The 18,815-nt window shown below is 42.2% G+C and overlaps 2 protein-coding genes across 2 annotated transcripts in view; both read left to right on the top strand.

Moving 5' to 3' along the window:
- The window catches only part of LOC111954292 (sphingosine-1-phosphate transporter MFSD2B-like), a 425,204-nt gene that overhangs the window by 154,539 nt on the left and 251,850 nt on the right, over positions 1–18,815 (top strand). The window lies entirely within an intron of this gene.
- LOC111954485 (kelch-like protein 29) overlaps positions 1–18,815 on the top strand; it is a 147,089-nt gene that overhangs the window by 58,770 nt on the left and 69,504 nt on the right. Inside the window, 4 exon segments of the mRNA XM_023974263.2 lie at positions 3,546–3,684; positions 11,884–12,080; positions 15,533–15,645; positions 15,852–15,998. Coding sequence (XP_023830031.2) covers positions 3,546–3,684; positions 11,884–12,080; positions 15,533–15,645; positions 15,852–15,998 — 596 coding nt within the window.

Genomic DNA, 18,815 nt, shown 5'->3' on the forward strand with positions numbered 1-18,815 from the left:
CCACGTATTCACAGTGCCTGCGCCATTCCGCGCAGGCTGCACAGTAATCAGATGGCTGTCCAACTGCGCCAAGCAGCACTGGAGCGCCGTGTAGACTAGGACAGGGCCGGAGAATGTTGAAGGCTGTTACTTTTTTGTAGAGTGTGTTGTGCGTGTATGCGTTAGTTTACAATAGGAGGCAATATTATCACAAGTGGCTGTTTGACTCTATTTGCAGTCTGTTGTAGGGGGCCTTGAAGTTGACAACTACAACTCCTCTCGCTCTCTACTGATTACAGGAGGCTGAGGGTAATGTAGATTTGATTTAGTAGTTCGCCCTAATGATGCCAAGGCTGTCTTTATGCCACAAGAGAATGGCCTATTTATTCATGCATTTCTTCCAATTCTAACATTGCATTCAGTGTGGTTAATGGTCAGGAACAGGCCATTTCAGTCACTTAATTCCTTGCTGTGATACATCTGGATCCTCTGCTTAGAGGGATTTCCACATGCAGCACCGAACGGCTCCGTCTTGAATTGCTCTTATTTGTCATACGGCTTAATACTGTATAATTTAGTCTGCTGAATTAATTTGCCAGTGAGCTGCTAGTGTCAGTCGAGAAAGAAAAAGCTAAATGATGGAGTATTTCCAGCCAAACAGTGGGGCTAATGTCAGAGTAGGTTAATTGAATCCTGGGTGTTTGAGTCCGAGGTGGGCGTACGGTAGGTAGACTGACTGAGTGTTCTATGATAACACAAACTAAACTGCTTTACTTTGTCACAGTGGATCCAATCGCTCATCTGATAAGTTGTGCATAAACCAGTAGACAGCATACGCACGCATGCAATTAGACAAGCGAACACACACACACCTCCCCTGTTTGAGACAAATGATGAGTGTGGATAGTACAGTAGCAGCTCACTAGTCCATGGCTAGACTGTGATCATGTGGCTGGGTGGGTGTGTCAGTGCAGAGTTCAGTTTAATTCACAGTACATGTCTGCGGAGCCGTGATGGTCCATTACAACAGACTTAACAGCCATCCACGGCTGGGGGTTTTGCAGCTTTGCCGATTCCACTTTGTGAATTTGAGTGTAGCAAGAAGAGGAGACATTGCCTGAGCCGTGCAGAGATTTGGAGAAGTATGAAATGCTCTGTTGAAAGCTTTATACGGTCAACTGAATTTCGTGACTTGATGTAGAAGTTGCCCTTAAACACATCTAAGATCAGATTTCCCTAACCGCTAATAACTTTTTTTACAAGAACTTAACTTTTACAATGATAAACAAATATCTGACCCTGTATCAGTTGTTGGGGGTTAATTTTAATCTATTCACAGGGTATGTCCATCTCAGATGTGACATGAAGGCCAGGCAGACTTGTCTTTAGCCAGTAACAGTTGGACTGACCAGGGTCCCGCATATGCACTTATGCTACAGCAGGCCTGAAATATTGTGATTTTAGGCACACGGCCATTTGGCCATCAAGAGGTGCCCAGTCTGCCAGGGCACCAAGGCCATCTGCCAGGGCACCAAGGCCATTAACTAAACACTAGCTATTCTGTTAAAAAAACAACATGTATTTAAATGTACATGATTTGCCTACATGTCAAGTGCATATTGGCTAGTCTCGTGTCCAGACTGATGCGCCTGAAAATGTTGCCAAACTTGAATGAGACTTTTAATTACACATATAGGCTAAACGCCAGTCGTGTTTGACAAATATAATTCAAATGAATATTAGTCTAAAGGCTTGATTCTGTCATGCTCAAGGAACTGTTTGTTCCAATAGGAGAGAAAGGGATGTGCCTGTTGTACGCCATCACCCACCTTGCAATCTGTGCGGGGGCTGTCAACATTTTAAAACTATTTAACCATGAACATAATTGTTTAGAACCTGGATGTTTTTGTCTATTTTGTAGGCATGTCTTACTGTATTCCATCCATTGGAATGTTGAGGAAATGATTTTTATAAACATTTCCTCAAATGCCATTCAAACCATTTTTCTCACGTTCTCAACTTTTTTTCGTTGTCCAGCAGCCAACGACACAATCCTACTCATTAACTTCCCATGCTAGTTGTTGCATCTTTAGATATCCCCTCTTTCTACATTTCCAAAGGATATTTGTTTGGTGTGCTTTGTAGAACAGTGTTTTCCCCTAATTGCATTTTGCAACATTTGTGTTTATATCCTACTGCCGTGTTGCATTGCTGCTCTTATAATGTGAAGAAATAGCCTTATAATGTATCAGCATTTTAAGTGAAACATTCTGATCTTCTGCATCAACCTCAGTGCTATTAAAAACATTTTATTTTACGTGCAGTGGTTGTATTAATTTGGGATCTATTGTCCGTATATTTCATATTTCTTTTTCGCACAGAATGACAAGCTGACCAATAGAATAGGTCAACTTTTGTGTTATTCGGGGATAGTAGATATGCACTCGCGCGCTGTTGCATCCCCGATGTGTGTTCACTAGTAGCCTACTTCGGAGCTGCGATGCATGTGAGAATAACCCGATCACGTGACTGACATTGGCTAATAAGAATTGAGAGAGCCGTCTGAGTGAGGTGCTTCGGAGCAGGGCGATTGGCAGCCGGGAGAAGGACATTATAATTATTATATTCAGCCCAAAGGCACAACGGCCACTTTGGCCTTAAGGCATGTTTTTGTTTTGCAGGGTGCATTACGGCCACACTGAACAGGCCGGTGCTACAGTACTGTTGGCGGTTTCCTGCTGAATACATATTACAGTAGTATAGATTGCCCTCTGTACACTGTTACATATTAGATGTTGGTCCCCTGCTGTCTGGTACACTCAGTATCTCCTCATGGTGGCTCATTAAAACAAAGAAACAAGCTCTGACTCTGTCTCTACAGCAGGCCTAGTCCTTCCATTGACTAAACCATGTTCTTCGTGTTGCCCAGTGATATTTATGAGACAAGTGTGTAGATGTTTTTATTTATTTCGTTTTTCTGGCTTGGACAGTGTTTAGTTCAGCAAGGTTCAATGGATTAACTTGTATCCAGGGTAGGATGCTGCTGGTAAAATGACTAATGGTGAATAATGCATTATTAATTCAAGTGTCTCTTGTTTTCAAAGCACATCTCTTTTAGTTGGTTGTTCCTTTAGTTGAATTCATAGAGTAAGTGAATTTACAAAATCCAACAGTAGTCAAGTGTTTTGTCTTTCATATTAATCCTAACCTTTATCAGCTGCATGCGCAATGTATATTCTAATACCTTCTAGACTGTTCTGCTTAAAATCACTAACTCCTCAGTACACAACTGTAGAATTGCAGGGCTTGCTTATTTTATTATACATAGGCACACATTCCCTGCCTATAATACTGAATTGTTTACTATGAAACTATGTATTTTCTCTTCTCTGCAATATAATGAAAGCTGTGGCCATAATGTTTTTATAATCTGCCCATTTCTATTGTCTTTCTATTTATTATTTTGTTGCCATGATATCTTTCTATGATCATATTTGTATAAAATAGTGAGAATTCTTATTCTAAATCGGAACATGGCATTGTCTTGTTTCTTCTTTGTTCTACAGAGATGTTGAAGGAGTTGAACCAACAGCGCAGAGCGAAAGAGTTTACAGACCTGAAAATTATTGTTGAAGGCAAAGAGTTTGAAGTCCACCAAAATGTTCTAGCTTCCTGCAGCCTTTATTTCAAGGACCTGGTGAAAAGGTTTGCCTTCCCTTCCCCACCAGCTGTTGATCCATTCTGTTCTTTTTGTAGGGCGCATTTGTGTTGCTTTTTTCCCCCTCCCCCCTTTCTCTGTTGCAGGTGTGTGAAGATTTTGGTTCCTATCACAGGGCCAGCAGCCACCCACTCCTTCTCCCACTCCAAATGAATGTATCACTAAAACCATTTGATGGAAAAGGTTACCCCATCTTAAGTCTTTACATTTTCCTCCCCATAGAGACAATTAACCATATTTACAGTTTGATGAGCAGAGAAAACGTTCCATGACTGGGGGGGCTTTAACCCATCTGAACAATAAGACATTATGCACTTTGGGGTGGTAATTATGGCAAAGCAACAGTGTGTGATATGGGGTATAGTAGGGAGGGGTTTTATCTCTAATCTACCTTATTTCTGTCTGTGCGGCGTTTCAAGACAACATCCTTTTATGTGCACATTGCTGGGAGTTTACCGTTAGTCCATTGAAGTGATGGGGAAGCTCCAGAGTTGCAAACGAAGGACAAAGCAGACAGACACATCTCTCACCGCTATGCTTTACTCAACCATTACTTTCACAGGTTAACACCATTCCCTGTTAATGTATTCATTTGAAGTGGATCTAGGTATTTCTTCATTACTCTATCCCTCACATGTCTCTGGGTTGTTTTGGTTCTATATGGTGCTAGTATGTGTTTCTTGGTTGGTGTGTGTGAGAGTAGTGGTGTGTTTATTTTCTTCATGCTGAGGCAAGGCCCTCTCCTAATGTCCTCACCCTGTCTTCAGATCCTTGCAGGTGCTTGTCGACTTGATTCAGACAGAGCCCTGGAACCAATGTTTTCTCGTCTCCTTGACATGTTTGTTTTCCTGTGCACTGCTCACAGACAGAAAAGACAGACTGACTGAACAGATGGAAACTGTAGCGAGAGAGACTGTACATAACAATAGGAAGCTCTAGTCTAAAGTCTGAGGGCAGCTGCCTGCTAGTTGCCCTGCAGCCACGCTGTCTCCTGTGAGATCATCAGAGATCGCAACGCTGCTTATCAGACAGAGGTGAGCCATCCATCTAGTGAGCCAGCCAGGAGATGCTTTGTGTGTCAATCACACCAGCATGCACAACACACACACACACACACGTTTGTTCCTGCTCAATGGGGATGTGTACTGAGAATAGTAAACAGCAGCCCTTTCCCAACCTCACACAGGGTCCCCAGAAAGACACATCAGGTTACGTTAATCTGCCTGCCTGCCTGCCTCCCTGCCTGCCTGGCTACACACTCTGATACTGTACTGGTTAAATGTGGCTGCCTGACAGAGCAAATTCTCATTAAGTGTATAATTCATTGTAAAAGGACTATAATTTGTCATCAACGCAGGCCATTCTCATCTAGATTAAATCAAAAATAGAATTTTCTAATTTAACCGTACAGTTAGTGGAATATATTACATGTATATGTTATACTAATTAATGATAGTTTAAGTTGCATAATCGTCTAATTATTAACCATATAGGTTGTCAACCTTTTTGACGAAGTTCAAATAATTTATAATGGCATGTATAGTAAAAGTCAAACTACTGTTGACTTTATAAGGCAAGTGACACCTCGCGGTTTTATTGCCGTGTTTACTGGAGAACACAACACTGAGATGGAGGGAGACGTGCCGTTTTAACCCTGGCTGTCTGAGGGGTTGTGCTGTCAGGGGTGTCACTGGGTTGGTTGAAGCAGAGAGGGGGAGAGAGAAGAGCACATCCCAGCTGACGGTCCGCTCATTGAGTTACAGCCTCTGCCATTCAGGTCACTCTCCAGAGAGTGTGGTATTATGCTGATGCCACACATGCCCTGCACCCCATCCAGATCTTTGAGGTTGAATGAGAGCAAAACACCCTCTACGCTGTGCTGCCCACTAGCCCCACTGTGCAGAGGTATTCACTGTTGTCGTAACTCACTATCAGTGCCTCATAACTGCCACTGTGTGTGTGACAGAGGGGTGCAGGCCTATAACACTTGGGTGTTCTCCAGGCAGCTAGCCATTATTCAGAGTAGAGATGGAATATCAGAGGGTGAGCGAGTGAATGTCGCTGCTTATTTACGCTGACCTTAAACACACACAGACAAGAAATTAGTCTCAGAAGTGGAAAAGTAATGATGCAAATTCTTGTTTACATGCACGAAAGTCATTTTCATTTATTAGGTTGTGTTTACTGTTAAGCAGTAGATTAGTAAATTGAAAAGCAATAAAGCACCATGGCTTTAGAAAATGGGTTTTAAAATATATATGTGATTTATAGTCGAATCATTTAATCAACAGTATGTGAGTGAGAAATCCGTTTTCTATATCATACCAGAGCTATTTCCTGTTAAGTTTTTAAAAAATATATAGATTCATAGTATTTAGAATGCTTTTGATATTTGATGTTATAAAAAGCTAATTTATAATCAGTTCCCAGACAGGATCAGTGAAATTAGATGAGTAGCAATGAATGATTATCACCAAATGATTAAACTACAGATGTTAAAGATGTCCAATTTGTAAGTCGCTCTGGATAAGAGCGTCTGCTAAATGACTTAAATGTAAATGTAATGTCCATCCAGTTTAACTGCTGATACCCGCAATCTCAATAATTTGATGTAAATCATAAAAAATCCTCATTTTTAATGTTGCATTTCCCACCCTATAATCTTAAAGGAACGATCACCTCCCCCTCTGTCTGAAGTACAAGTCTGCAGAGTTGATGTACTGACCCTGCTACCTCGATGTAATACAGCTCCAAAATATGCACGCACGTCTGGCACTCACCCACCAAAACCTATCACCCCCTTTAAAGCAGTGGTATTCAAAGTCGGGGTCGGTGGGGTACTGCGGTGGAGTCTCAAATGTAAAAAAAACAACAAAAAACATTAAGAGCACAGATTATCATATGGGACAATATATACTGAACAAAAATATAAACGCAACAATTTTACTGAGTTACAGTGATAATAAGGAAATCAGTCAATTGAAATAAATTCATTAGGCCCTTATCTATGGTTTTCACATTGCTGGGCATAGGCCCACCTACTTGGGAACCTGTCTCAGCCAATCAGAATGAGTTTTCCCCATAAAATGGCTTTATTACAGGCAGAAATACTCCTCGGTTTCATCAGCTGTCTGGGTGGTTGGTCTCAAACGATCCCGCAGGTGAAGAAGCCGGATGTGGAGGTCCTGGGCTGGCGTGGTCTGCTGTTGTGAGGCCAGTTGGAAGTACTGCCAAATTCTATAAAACAACGTTGGAGGCGGCTTATGGTAGATAAACTTACATTCAATTATCTGACAACAGCTCTGGTGGAAATTCTGCAGTCAGCATGCCAATTGCATGCTCCCTCAAATAAATATTGGGAAAAATGGGGTCTCTGCTGAAAAACGTAAAATTTCACTGCTTTACAGGCTGCTGCTGCTCAGCCCAGAAAGACCCCGATCACCCCCAGTAATTAAATGTTCCCCCTCTGAAGTTTCAATAAGCTCTCTACACCCTTAATCTATGGGCACAATGCATCTGGTGCAGCTCGGTGACGGGGCCTAATGTAAAAGCACACACACTCTGACACACCAGAGCTTTGTTCCATTTGTTGCCCTTTTTCTCTTCTGTTTTCATATGCTTCCGACTCACCCAGGCCAGTTTCTACCACTTTAAGAAGAGAGAGTGGTACTGAAACTTCTAGTCTTTGTCAACATGCTCTCTGGGTGGTAGAATCCTCCAGCTGAGATTCTAGTGAGCTCTTACTGTTCCAATACTACTGTGTCAGATAGACAGTATGCGTTAGTCTACCCAGCAAGAAAAACTGAAATGCATTGAAACAACGTCATTTCAACCAGTTCAAAAGCAGAATGACTTCATTCTAACCAGCTTTGCCTGCTGGGTGCACTACTGTGTGCTGCTTTGAATCACTGTAAACCATATGGTCACAGCAGTGGATAGCGTAATCAATCCTAGAAACTTATGATGGATCCTCAGATCAGCAGCTCAGTGTAGACCGGTCTGAACAAGGCTTCTTTCCTCCCCATCCTATGGCTCTACAGAAGCAGTGGCAATCATAATAGGCCCCAAAAAAAGCAACTTGATTTTTAAAATAATTGTACATTTTATTCTCTCATACAGCAGCATTTACTCAATGTTTTGCTCTTAACCTCACTAGGGTATGTGGGACGGTAGCGTTCCACCTCGTCAACAGCCAGTGAAACTGCAGGGCGCCAAATTCAAAACAGAAATCCCATAATTTTAATTCCTCAAACATACAAGTATTTTACACCATTTTAAAGATACACCTGTTGTAAATCCAGCCAAAGTGTCCGATTTCAACAAGGTTTTACGACGAAAGCACACCAAACGATTATGTTAGGTTAGAGCCAAGTCACAGAAAAAGACAGCCATTTTTCCAGCCAAAGAGAGGAGTAACAAAAAGCAGAAATAGAGATAAAATTAATCACTAAACTTTGATGATCTTCATCAGATGACACTCATAGGACTGCATGTTACACAATACATGTATGTTTTGTTCGGTAAAGTTCATATTTATATCCAAAAATCTGAGTTTAGGCGTTTTAACTTCAGAGTTTACTGTCTCACTTGGCAAAAAGACAGAGAAAATGCAGAGCGCCAAATTCAAATGAATTACTATAAAAATCTAACTTTCATTAAATCACACATGAAAGATACCGAATTAAAGCTACACTGGTTGTGAATCCAGCCAACATGTCAGATTTCAAATAGGCTTTTCCCGCGAAAGCAAACGATGCTATTATCTGAGGATAGCACCATTGTAAACAAAGAGAGAGAAGCATATTTCAACCCTGCAGGCACGACACAAAACGCAGAAATAAAAATATAATTCATGCCTTACCTTTGACGAGCTTCTGTTGTTGGCACTCCAATATGTCCCATAAACATCACAAATGGTCCTTTTGTTCGATTAATTCCGTCGATATATATCCAAAATGTCCATTTATTTGGCGCGTTTGATCCAGAAAAACACCGGTTCCAAATTGTGAAACGTGACTACAAAATATCTCAAAAGTTACCTGTAAACTTTGCCAAAAAATGTCAAACTACTTTTATAATACAACTTGGTATTTTTTTAACGTAAATAATAGATCAAATTGAAGACGGGATGATCTGTGTTCAATACAGGATTAAAACAAACTGTAGCTAGCTTTCTGGTCACGCGCTTCTAACTAACAGTACACTTCGAGTGACCCTCCTTCAAGATGGCCGTACTTCTTCATTACACAAAGGAATAACCTCAACCAATTTCTAAAGACTGTTGACATCCAGTGGAAGCGGTAGGAACTGCAAGAAGGTCCCTTAGAAATCTGGTTTCCCAATAAACTCATTGAAAAGAGAGTGACCTAAAAACAAAAACAAAATCTGAATGGTTTGTCCTCGGGGTTTCGCCTGCTAAATAAGTTATGTTATACTCACATACATGATTCAAACAGTTGTAGAACCTTCAGTGTTTTCTATCCAAATCTACTAATAATATGCGTATCTTATCTTCTGGGGATGAGTAGCTGGCAGTTGAATTTGGGCATGCTTTTCATCCAAATTTCCGAATGCTGCCCCTACCCAAGAGAAGTTAAGACCAGAAATAGCAGTGTCCCTAGCTCAGGATATGATTCTGAACCTCAGAGCCCACCGACTACTAGCTGTGACACTCTGTGGTTGTGCTTTTCCTCTGAGACTTACCCCCACACCAGCTCCAGTGTTTTCATCAGGACTGTGGCACTGAAGACTTGTGAGCAGAATAAACAACCTCTGCATCATTCAAGACTGTTGCTTTGTGAGTATCTTAAAGTTACCAGTTTGCCATTGTTATGCAGGCCGAAAAGTACCCATGGCCTTGCCTTGGCTTCAAGTCAGAGCAGGTCCACCGGAGCCATGACCCAGTGAGACACGGGTGCCGGCCCGCGTGGATGGAAACAGAAAAGTCTGAGCCTTTTGGGTAAAACCCTGGGGTAAATCCTCAGTGGAAATGCGCCATTATAATACCGGTGTAAGTACTGGGTCTCCTTGTGTGGCTTGAAGTCTCCAATACTCTGTGTGCTCAGAGGAATCCAAGCTCATCCAAAATATATACTTTTCTGGGAGAAAACAAAATGTTACTTGTTTGTTTATTCTATCATCAAGAAAAACGAATCAAACATGGATTCAACATAGATAAGAGTCCCTGCTCGCTTGACAATGTTATTAGTTTAGCTTGTTTGTGAAATGTCGGCGGGAATCATTTGTCCAGCTGAAATGTCATTTTAGAGAACATGGTAAATGCGGTCCCTGTAAAATAGTACTTTAACAGGACACATTAGAAATCCATATATGACATCCCCTCTTTCCCCTCCCCTTTCTGACAGTCTATGCTGAATTAATGATTCTCCACAGTAAACATATTGGTGCATTTTTCGTAAACCGATTCCTTTTTTTTTTTACTTCCCCTTCTCCCTCTTTTACATAAAAAAGACAAGTGTGCAGTCAGATGCAGCAGTATAAACAGCCACCACTTTGAGAGAAGCAGAAAGCGCATTCTATAACAAAAACACTCAGACAAAACAAATTGCCACTTGATCCGATTCCCATTGACCTGGTTGATGAGCATGCTGTTGTTTTCTTTAATTTGTCTTTTTTATTTCCCTTTTCTTACCCTCCATTGCTTAACCCTGGACTGCACCCCCGATCTCCCCCTTTTTTCTAGTTTTAATACTGCCGCAGTGTAGGGCGGGAAAGTAATAACATAACAATACTATGTTTTTTTGCTTTGCAGGAGAAAAATAACATTTTGATATATAACTGTCTTGGTCTTTCCAGCCTCCCTATGTCTGTCCATGCAGAGACCGATCCCCACTGTCTTATTTATTTTTTGCGTTGTCCTTCTCCCCTTCTCTCACCTCCTAAGATTGCTCAATGACCACTAATGTCTACTACGTTCATATACAGGATACTGGTGAATGTGGCAGCGAGCTGGGGGCAGAGGCTTTGGGTTGAGGGGGGGGGGGGGGGGGGTCAGGGAGGAATCTCTTATTTAAAAGACCCAGGAACAGTCATGGAAAATGGGCCCCCCCCCCCCCCCTCAAACCCCCTCTGAAGGATGGCTGCTGGTCCCTGTGGAAGAACCAACACTCTTCCACCCTCTCTCTTTCCTCTTCACTCTAACCATTCTGCCCATATGTCCGTCTGTGTGTCCGTCTGTCTGCATCTCGCATCAACCACTATGACTGAGTGTATGCTCTGTAAAAGCTTCCATTTGAGTCTCTCACCAACCCAGTAGGAGACAGTAACACTTGAAATAGACACAGCATTATGCAGTGTGACCAGCAGGAGAACACACCCCATCCATCTCAATCCTTGGTAGTTGTCATATTGTTTGTCCACAGCTCTCGGGGGAGGGACACACAGTATCTCACACTTTATTTTGGGGCATTGGTTCTGTTTATTTTACCCGTGACTAGATTGTTGTGCACATGGGACATTAAACGTGGGTGGTGATGCGTTTCTTAACGCTTCTATAAACCCCCGGAAAGTTCCAGAACTTCAACTAATCACAGAGGACTATATGTTAGCTACAGATATCCCATTCTGTTGCAATGCCCATACAAGCCACCCAGCACCTCAGCGTGTAGTTCTGATATACAACACACAGGATAGCAATGCAGAATAGTAGTATTGGGCGCAACAGTTGGCTAGCTTTCAAACATACCACAGCTAACATAGCTTGAGGTCTTCCGTTAGCAGTCTGTTTCAACACACTTAGGACTCTTCTCAGTGTGGTTGTATCACCTCCTCCCCTCTGTCTTCCGTCTCCCACTATCCTGTATGCATCTCCTTCATATCTATGCATACCTGAGAACACATGTCAAAGCATTCCATTTGGATATTAATTTGCCTTGATAAAGACACCAATCACTTGTGCTTTTGTTTCAGATGGAGCACAAACCTAACTGTGTACTGTTACAAAACCTAGTGGCTTACTGTAAAAACAAGACCAAACAATCTCTACCTTCCCCATTTCTACTGTATTGTGTTGTATTGATTCTGTTATTTTTCCCTATTCTACTGATGCAGGTTGCGCGTGTGTGTTTGTGTGTGCGCATGAGTGTGTGTGTGTGTAGCCCTAGTCCTAGGTGTGTGCGCATCTCTTCGATGTCTAACTCTTGTCTCTACCGTGGTTGGTTGGTCAGGTCGTCAGGGGAGACGAGGAGCGGGGAGATGCTAGAGCTGCGGATGAGTGAAATTGGAGCTGACGTGTTGGAGCTGCTGCTGGAGTTTGTCTACACAGGTTCTCTGGTCATAGACTCCGCTAACGCCAGGACACTGCTAGAGGCTGCCAACAAGTTCCAATTCAACACCTTCTGCAAAGTCTGTGTGTCCTTCCTAGGTATGTAGCTATGGCACAGGGTGTGTGTTTGGGGCGGGGGGCGGTGTGTCTGTCTCATCATACTAAGCCTGACTTTCCGTCTTTGGCTCATGGTCCCTCGCACCCTTCCTGTCAGGTGTCCAAAGTTTCCACCGGAGTAAAATAGTTTCTTTCTAACAGCCAGCGCTTGGCCATTCTTCTCCCTTTAATACCTCATACCGCCTTTCCTTTATATCTGAAAGGTCTATTTCCACCTCTGGACCTAGTGATCTTTTCTGTATTTTCTCGATAGTTGTCGCTTATGTCTCAGTGTAAACATCACCTTTCTTCTTGCCGGATTTGGCACGCATTAAATCATGATCACTCTATTTTCGTCCAACATGCAACTTGTTCTTGTCATTCTGAAAAGTATAAATGCAATGTGCAACAATTTCAACAATTTGTCTGAGTTACAGTTCATATAAGGAAACCAGTCAATTGAAATGCATTAGGCCTTATCTATGGACTGGGCAGGGATGCAGCCATGCATGGGGAGCCAGGCCCACTGAATCAGAATGAGTTTTTCCCCACAGACATAAATACTCCTCAGCACCCACCCTCGCCCTACTCAGACGATCCCACAGGTGAAGAAGCCGGATGTGGAGGTCCTGGGCTGGCGTAGTTACTCGTGGTCTGCGGTTGTGAGGCTGGTTGGATGTACTGTCAAAATTTCTAAAACCACATTGGAGGCACCTTATGGTAGAAAAATGAACATTAAATTCTCTGGCAACAGCTCTGGTGGACATTCCTGCAGTCAGCATGCCAATTGCACGCTCCCTCAACTTGAGACACCTGTGGCATTGTGTGACAAAACTGCACATGTTAGTGGCCTTTTATTGTTTGCAGCACAAGGTGCACCTTTGTAATGATCATGCTGTTTAATCAGCTTCTTGATATGCCACACATGTCAGGTAGATGAATTATCTTGGCAAAGGAGAAATGCTCGCTAAAAGGGATGTAAACAAATATTTTAGAGAATTTTTTTTGTGCATATGAAACATGTGACCAACACTTTACATGTTGCATTTATATTTTTTGTTCAGTATAGCAACGTTACCTATAGCAACAATTTATTTTCTGCACCAAAGAAAAACCACCCGTTTAGAAAATCTAGCAAGCGAGGCAACTAAAAGCAAGTTTCTTGACAATGTTTATAATTACAATGCTTATTTACAATGCTTATATTTACCAGAACATATCTGATAAAGTTTTGAGTTTAACTGTAGCCAATGTTTTATTCATCTTAACAGGGAAATAACACACTACAAGCTATTTACAAATATGGCGATCTAACAACTCACAGTTGTGAGTATGAAGAAATAAACGCAGTGCATTCTGTTGGAGGAATTTAGACCTTGATGGTGCTGGCTACGCACAACAAATGGGACTGTTTGAAAGGGGATCATATAAACATTGCCAGATAGAATTCTTGGTATGTTGTTTTTAAAAAATGTCTGAATTAGCCCCCGCTCTCACTCCCTCTCCACCCGGCTCTCAGGGTTTAGGAGGCGCCAGGACAGATTCATAAAAAGGTCAGGGAACAATTGTCAGTAAAATGTCAAATCCCACAGATGCTCTAGGCCAATCGATACCAAGACAAGGCAGAGCTGAGTATACAGGTCTGGGTAAAAGCGGTGAGGGGTGTTTGAAAGGTTGGGGGGTGGCGAGCCCATGGGTCAACTGAGGAGCAAATGCGTAGTCATGGGTTTAGGAGGTCAAGGGACTGGGAAATTGTAAATGTCAGCTTATACTTACCATTTAATAGAGATTGGTGGGGAGAGCTGTAAGGCAAGGCAGGGATATGATGTCTGGATATGAGATGAAAAAGGTCAGAGCTGTAAAGGAGAGGGAAAAGACAGTGAAAATAAATATTGATCTGTTTTTCTCGTTTCGTCCGACGATATGGACTTGTTGAAAACAGGGAAACCATTTATAGTATAGTCAGACTTCATCACCATCAGTAGGTCAGTGTTTCCTGCCTGAATAATATAATTCATGACATTTGAGTGTTAGAACTGAGACATAGTAATAATAATAGATTTGATTTGTATAGCGCTTTTCAATACAGCAAGAATTTCAACGCTCAAGTGCACTGCATGACATTGTACTGGTGCAATGTATAACCTTGGAACAAAGAAATTGATATTATGTCAAGGATATCCAAGTTCTTAACAAATGTACTGAAGATAAATGAACTTGGCCTAGTTTGGCCATGGTGTATTGAGTTGATCAGATTTGAGTGACAAAAATACCAAAAAACACATTTCAATACACCTGGGTTACCTATGTTGCACATCGTATTATTTCCCCAAATATTAGGACATCAATAAATAGAAAACTGATCCAACACAATGTAATGTGTACAGTTATACAACGCATCTACAAAGTAATTACACGGAGATGGAGCAAGAGCACAATATAAGTTAAATGACCATTCATCATGGCAGTTAGTGCGAACAGATGCTATGTTGTGCAGGGTAATTTGGAAATCACTGAAAGCCATAAAATCATTTATTGTAATTCTGTCTACGAGTTCAACCTTCAACGTTTGTGTGGATTTACAGCCATCAGCTATTGGACCTTCCAGAGCCTGGAATAAAACTCCTCTATTCATTATGTCTCCAAGTTTTAGATATGACACACACACACACACACACACACACACACACACACACACACACACACATATCGTGAACGCCATATGGATTCTGCAGAGACTCCTCACACCCAATCAAATGAACCTAAATGAACGGTACCTTTGGAATCAATTAAGATCAAAGTAAAGAAGAATCCTAAACACATTTCAACCTGGTCTGATATTGATTAGATATAGAGAGGGCTCTAAAGTTATTGATCCGTCTAGCTCTTATTACTACATGTTCTCCCGTCAGACCCTTCTCAAGGTGAAAACACGTCTGCTCAACCACACCACAACAGACTACAGTTATTAGTTTCAAAGGCTTTGTTTTCCTATTCAGCTTCAACACACGGAGTTAACTTTAGAATTTAATAACACACTTTGATGTCATACAAGCCCTGTTTTGATTAGATATTCAGTCTGCTCTTTGAATTGTTGTGGCTCCATTACCTTTCCTGGTGATGTTTGTATAGGCAGCAGACACTCACACACACACACACAAAGGTCTTTACCTGCAGTACTAATCCCTGCTATGCCGTTCCACACCCCCGCCTGACCGTGCTCAGTAGGCTCCTAACGATTGATTCCCCTTGTTTGTCCCTGGAGCTGTTTCAGCTATGACAGTCTCTCTCCAGGCCCAGATAAACACACAGATAGACCACAGCTCTCTTCCTGCTTTCTCCCCCTCTTTCCAGACAGTTTTTTTATGGATGTGTGAATAGCACTCCCTTATTCCGCTCTCCTCTTTTTCTCCCCATTCCCCTCTCTCTCACGCTCTCCCTCTCGCTCTCTGCAGAGAAACAGCTAACAGTGGGGAACTGTCTAGGTGTGCTGGCCATGGCTGAAGCTATGCGATGTACAGAGCTCCACAACATGGCCAAAGCTTTCGCACTGCAGAACTTCCCTGAGGTAGGTGGATTTAATGACTGGATTTCATTTTTAAACCCCCAAAAAACATATCACACTATGTATCTGTGAGAAAAGTCTTACCTGCAGTACTAATTCCTGCTATGCCGTCCCAGTCTACCATAACACCTGTCACACATGATTAAAAACAGTGCATGTACTCCAGGATTTTCATCCCAATGAAGTGTCTTCCCTTTATTGTGCACTAGGTGGCGGGGCAGGAGGAGATTATGTGTGTGTCTAAGGAGGACCTAGTGGCCTACCTGTCTAATGACAGCCTCACCACCAAGGCTGAGGAACTGGTCTACGAGACCGCCATCAAGTGGATCAAACAAGACCCCACCGCCAGAGTTCAGGTAAGGCTGGGGGAGAGGGTGCTAGTGGTTACGAGGTAGGAGTGATTCAATTTTTACTGGTCCATTTTCAACATGTTCGTTCAGCGTTTATGGGTACTGGACTGTATGGCCTGGTTTGTTGTGGGGGGGAGGGGTGTCCATGTTCGCCCTCTGATCTAACCTGGTTAATCAGGACTTAATCCGGTTCTGACACCATCTGTCTATAGTATCATCACGCATACTCACCAACCATTACCCCATACAGTATGTCCTGGTTTCATTATATTGCTCATCGCGTCTCATCTTTGTATCTGTTTCCTACACCACAATCCCTCCTGTCTTCGACTAGAGCTCCTTAAAGGAGAGAGAAAGTAAAAAGCTTGTGGTGTGTAGACACACACTGTTATGTATGTTCCCAGCAGAGTCCTACCACCAGCCTCTAGTCTATATTAAGTCCCTTAAGCTATATTTACTTCCTCCTCTAGACACACTAACAAGCATATACAGTACCATTCTCTCTCTACTTTCCCCTACGTACTGTCACCCTGCTCTGCCCTGCATCTGAATAAATTAAACACCTTTAAAATCATGCAGACTGGTAGTTAAGTTTTAATAGTAGGGTTCTCATAATGTCCAATGACGACAATGTCCACGAGATGGAATTAGCATGCTGTCAGTTTAAATGCACTGTGATAGAGTATGAACATTCTGAGTGGGACACACTGTTCTGGCAGCTTCTGTTCATCTGCAGCTTTTTGAATCGGGGTATTGGTCTGTCGTTCTAGGAAATGGTAATGAAATGGGATTATGTCATATTCCACTACGTCACACTTCAACAAATGAGACTGGTGGTCGATACGTTTCATGGTCAATACATTGACTAACCAACCTCCATGAATATGGAAGAAGATACCATGGATTGTGGAAGAGATCACCACAGGATACAGACCATTTCTGGATCCAATAGTAAGGCTACATCCCTAATGGCACCTTGTTCCCTATTTAGTGCACCCCATTCCTTGTTTGTGCAGTAGTTTTGACCAGGACCCATAGGGCTCTGGTCAACAGTTGTGCACTATATAGGGAATAGGTTGCCATTCAGAATGTAGGCTAAAAGACCATTCATAAAGCAGCCTTGACTGCTGTTTAACAAGGGAGCTGAGATGAGTCGTGTTAAAACAGTTCATCACTGGGAACGTCACTCAGTCAGAATAACACCCTCTCATCAGATTGAATGGTCGTTGTAATGGTCTCAACTACTATAGACAGTCTTTGTATTTGCCAGATTGAATGCCAGTAGTAACTACTTCCATAAATTGAGTTGGACTTTATAATGGTGCCTGCTACTACAGACATTAATGTCTGTTGGCCATAGAAAGGCAGTTCTGAGAGGCAGTTTAGGTTAAATTATCAAAAAAGTGTTTTGACTGAAACTGTCTCTCAGGACTTGACGTTTCACATGATAAAGCCATTGTAAAACTCTGCCTTCTACAGAGAAAGTTTTTACAAGGAAGTATTTTCTAAAGTGATGGATGGAAGACCTACGGTCCAAACAGTACAAGGAGATGCAGATAATGGGGACGTACACCGGATGTAAGTGAACTGTGTGCAGCAAACGCTTTGCACAAAATTGAGTGTGAGTCCTGAACAAGGTTAGAGCTTTGGGGTAGTTTCACACACACACAATGACTTCTGTTCTAGTGAGGATGAAAGCCAGAAAGGTTTGGACCAATCACATCCGTTCAACTCAGCGCAGTTCAGCAGTAATCTCACAGGCTATTGGACAGGAGAGAACAGTGAATCAGACCATGGCAGGGAAACGAGTGGATAGCGGAATGGGACAGACCATTTCACCTGCCGTCCACTCCTCTTCCTCCTTATTCTCCCTCTTCCACCTTGTCACGAAGTCCAGGATAAAACTAATCCCTTATAGCAGTCAGTGGTTTCTCAAATGGAGGGTCGGGGCCCACTGGTGAGTCACTGCTCATTCCATTTTGTGGCTGATACCGTTTGGGTCACAGCTTTAGACTTGGGTCTTTGGTTTTGTTTACTCGCGAGAACACACTCCCGAAGAGAGACTGAGACAGAGGAAGAGAGACAGAGAGGGCAGAGGGGGGCCCCGGTGTCCCTGTGTTCAGTAGGTATCAAATCAAATCAAATTTTATTTGTCACATACACATGGTTAGCAGATGTTAATGCGAGTGTAGCGAAATGCTTGTGCTTCTAGTTCCGCATGCAGGTAATAACCAACAAGTAATCTAACCTAAACAATTCACACATACTACCTTATACACACAAGTGTAAAGGGATAAAGAATATGTACATAAAGATATATGAATGAGTGATGGTACAGAACGGCAATAGGCAAGATGCAGTAGATGGTATAGAGTACAGTATATACTTTTGAGATGAGTAATGTAGGGTATGTAAACATAAAGTGGCATAGTTTAAGTGGCTAGTGATACATGTATTACATAAAGATGGCAAGATGCAGTAGATGATATAGAGTACAGTATATACATATACATATGAGAATGAGTAATGTAGGGTATGTAAACATTATATTAAGTGGCATTGTTTAAAGTGGCTAGTGGTACATTTTTACATAATTTCCATCAATTCCCATTATTAAAGTGGCTGGAGTTGAGTCAGTATGTTGGCAGCGGGCCGCTAAATGTTAGTGGTGGCTGTTTAACAGTCTGATGCCTTGAGATAGAAGCTGTTTTTCAGTCTCTCGGTCCCTGCTTTTGATGCACCTGTACTGACCTCGCCTTCTGGATGATAGCGGGGTGAACAGGCAGTGGCCTTGGGTGGTTGTTGTCCTTGATGATCTTTATG

The sequence above is a fragment of the Salvelinus sp. IW2-2015 genome, linkage group LG28 (genome assembly GCF_002910315.2).
Source record: "Salvelinus sp. IW2-2015 linkage group LG28, ASM291031v2, whole genome shotgun sequence".
Lineage (NCBI taxonomy): Eukaryota > Metazoa > Chordata > Actinopteri > Salmoniformes > Salmonidae > Salvelinus > Salvelinus sp. IW2-2015.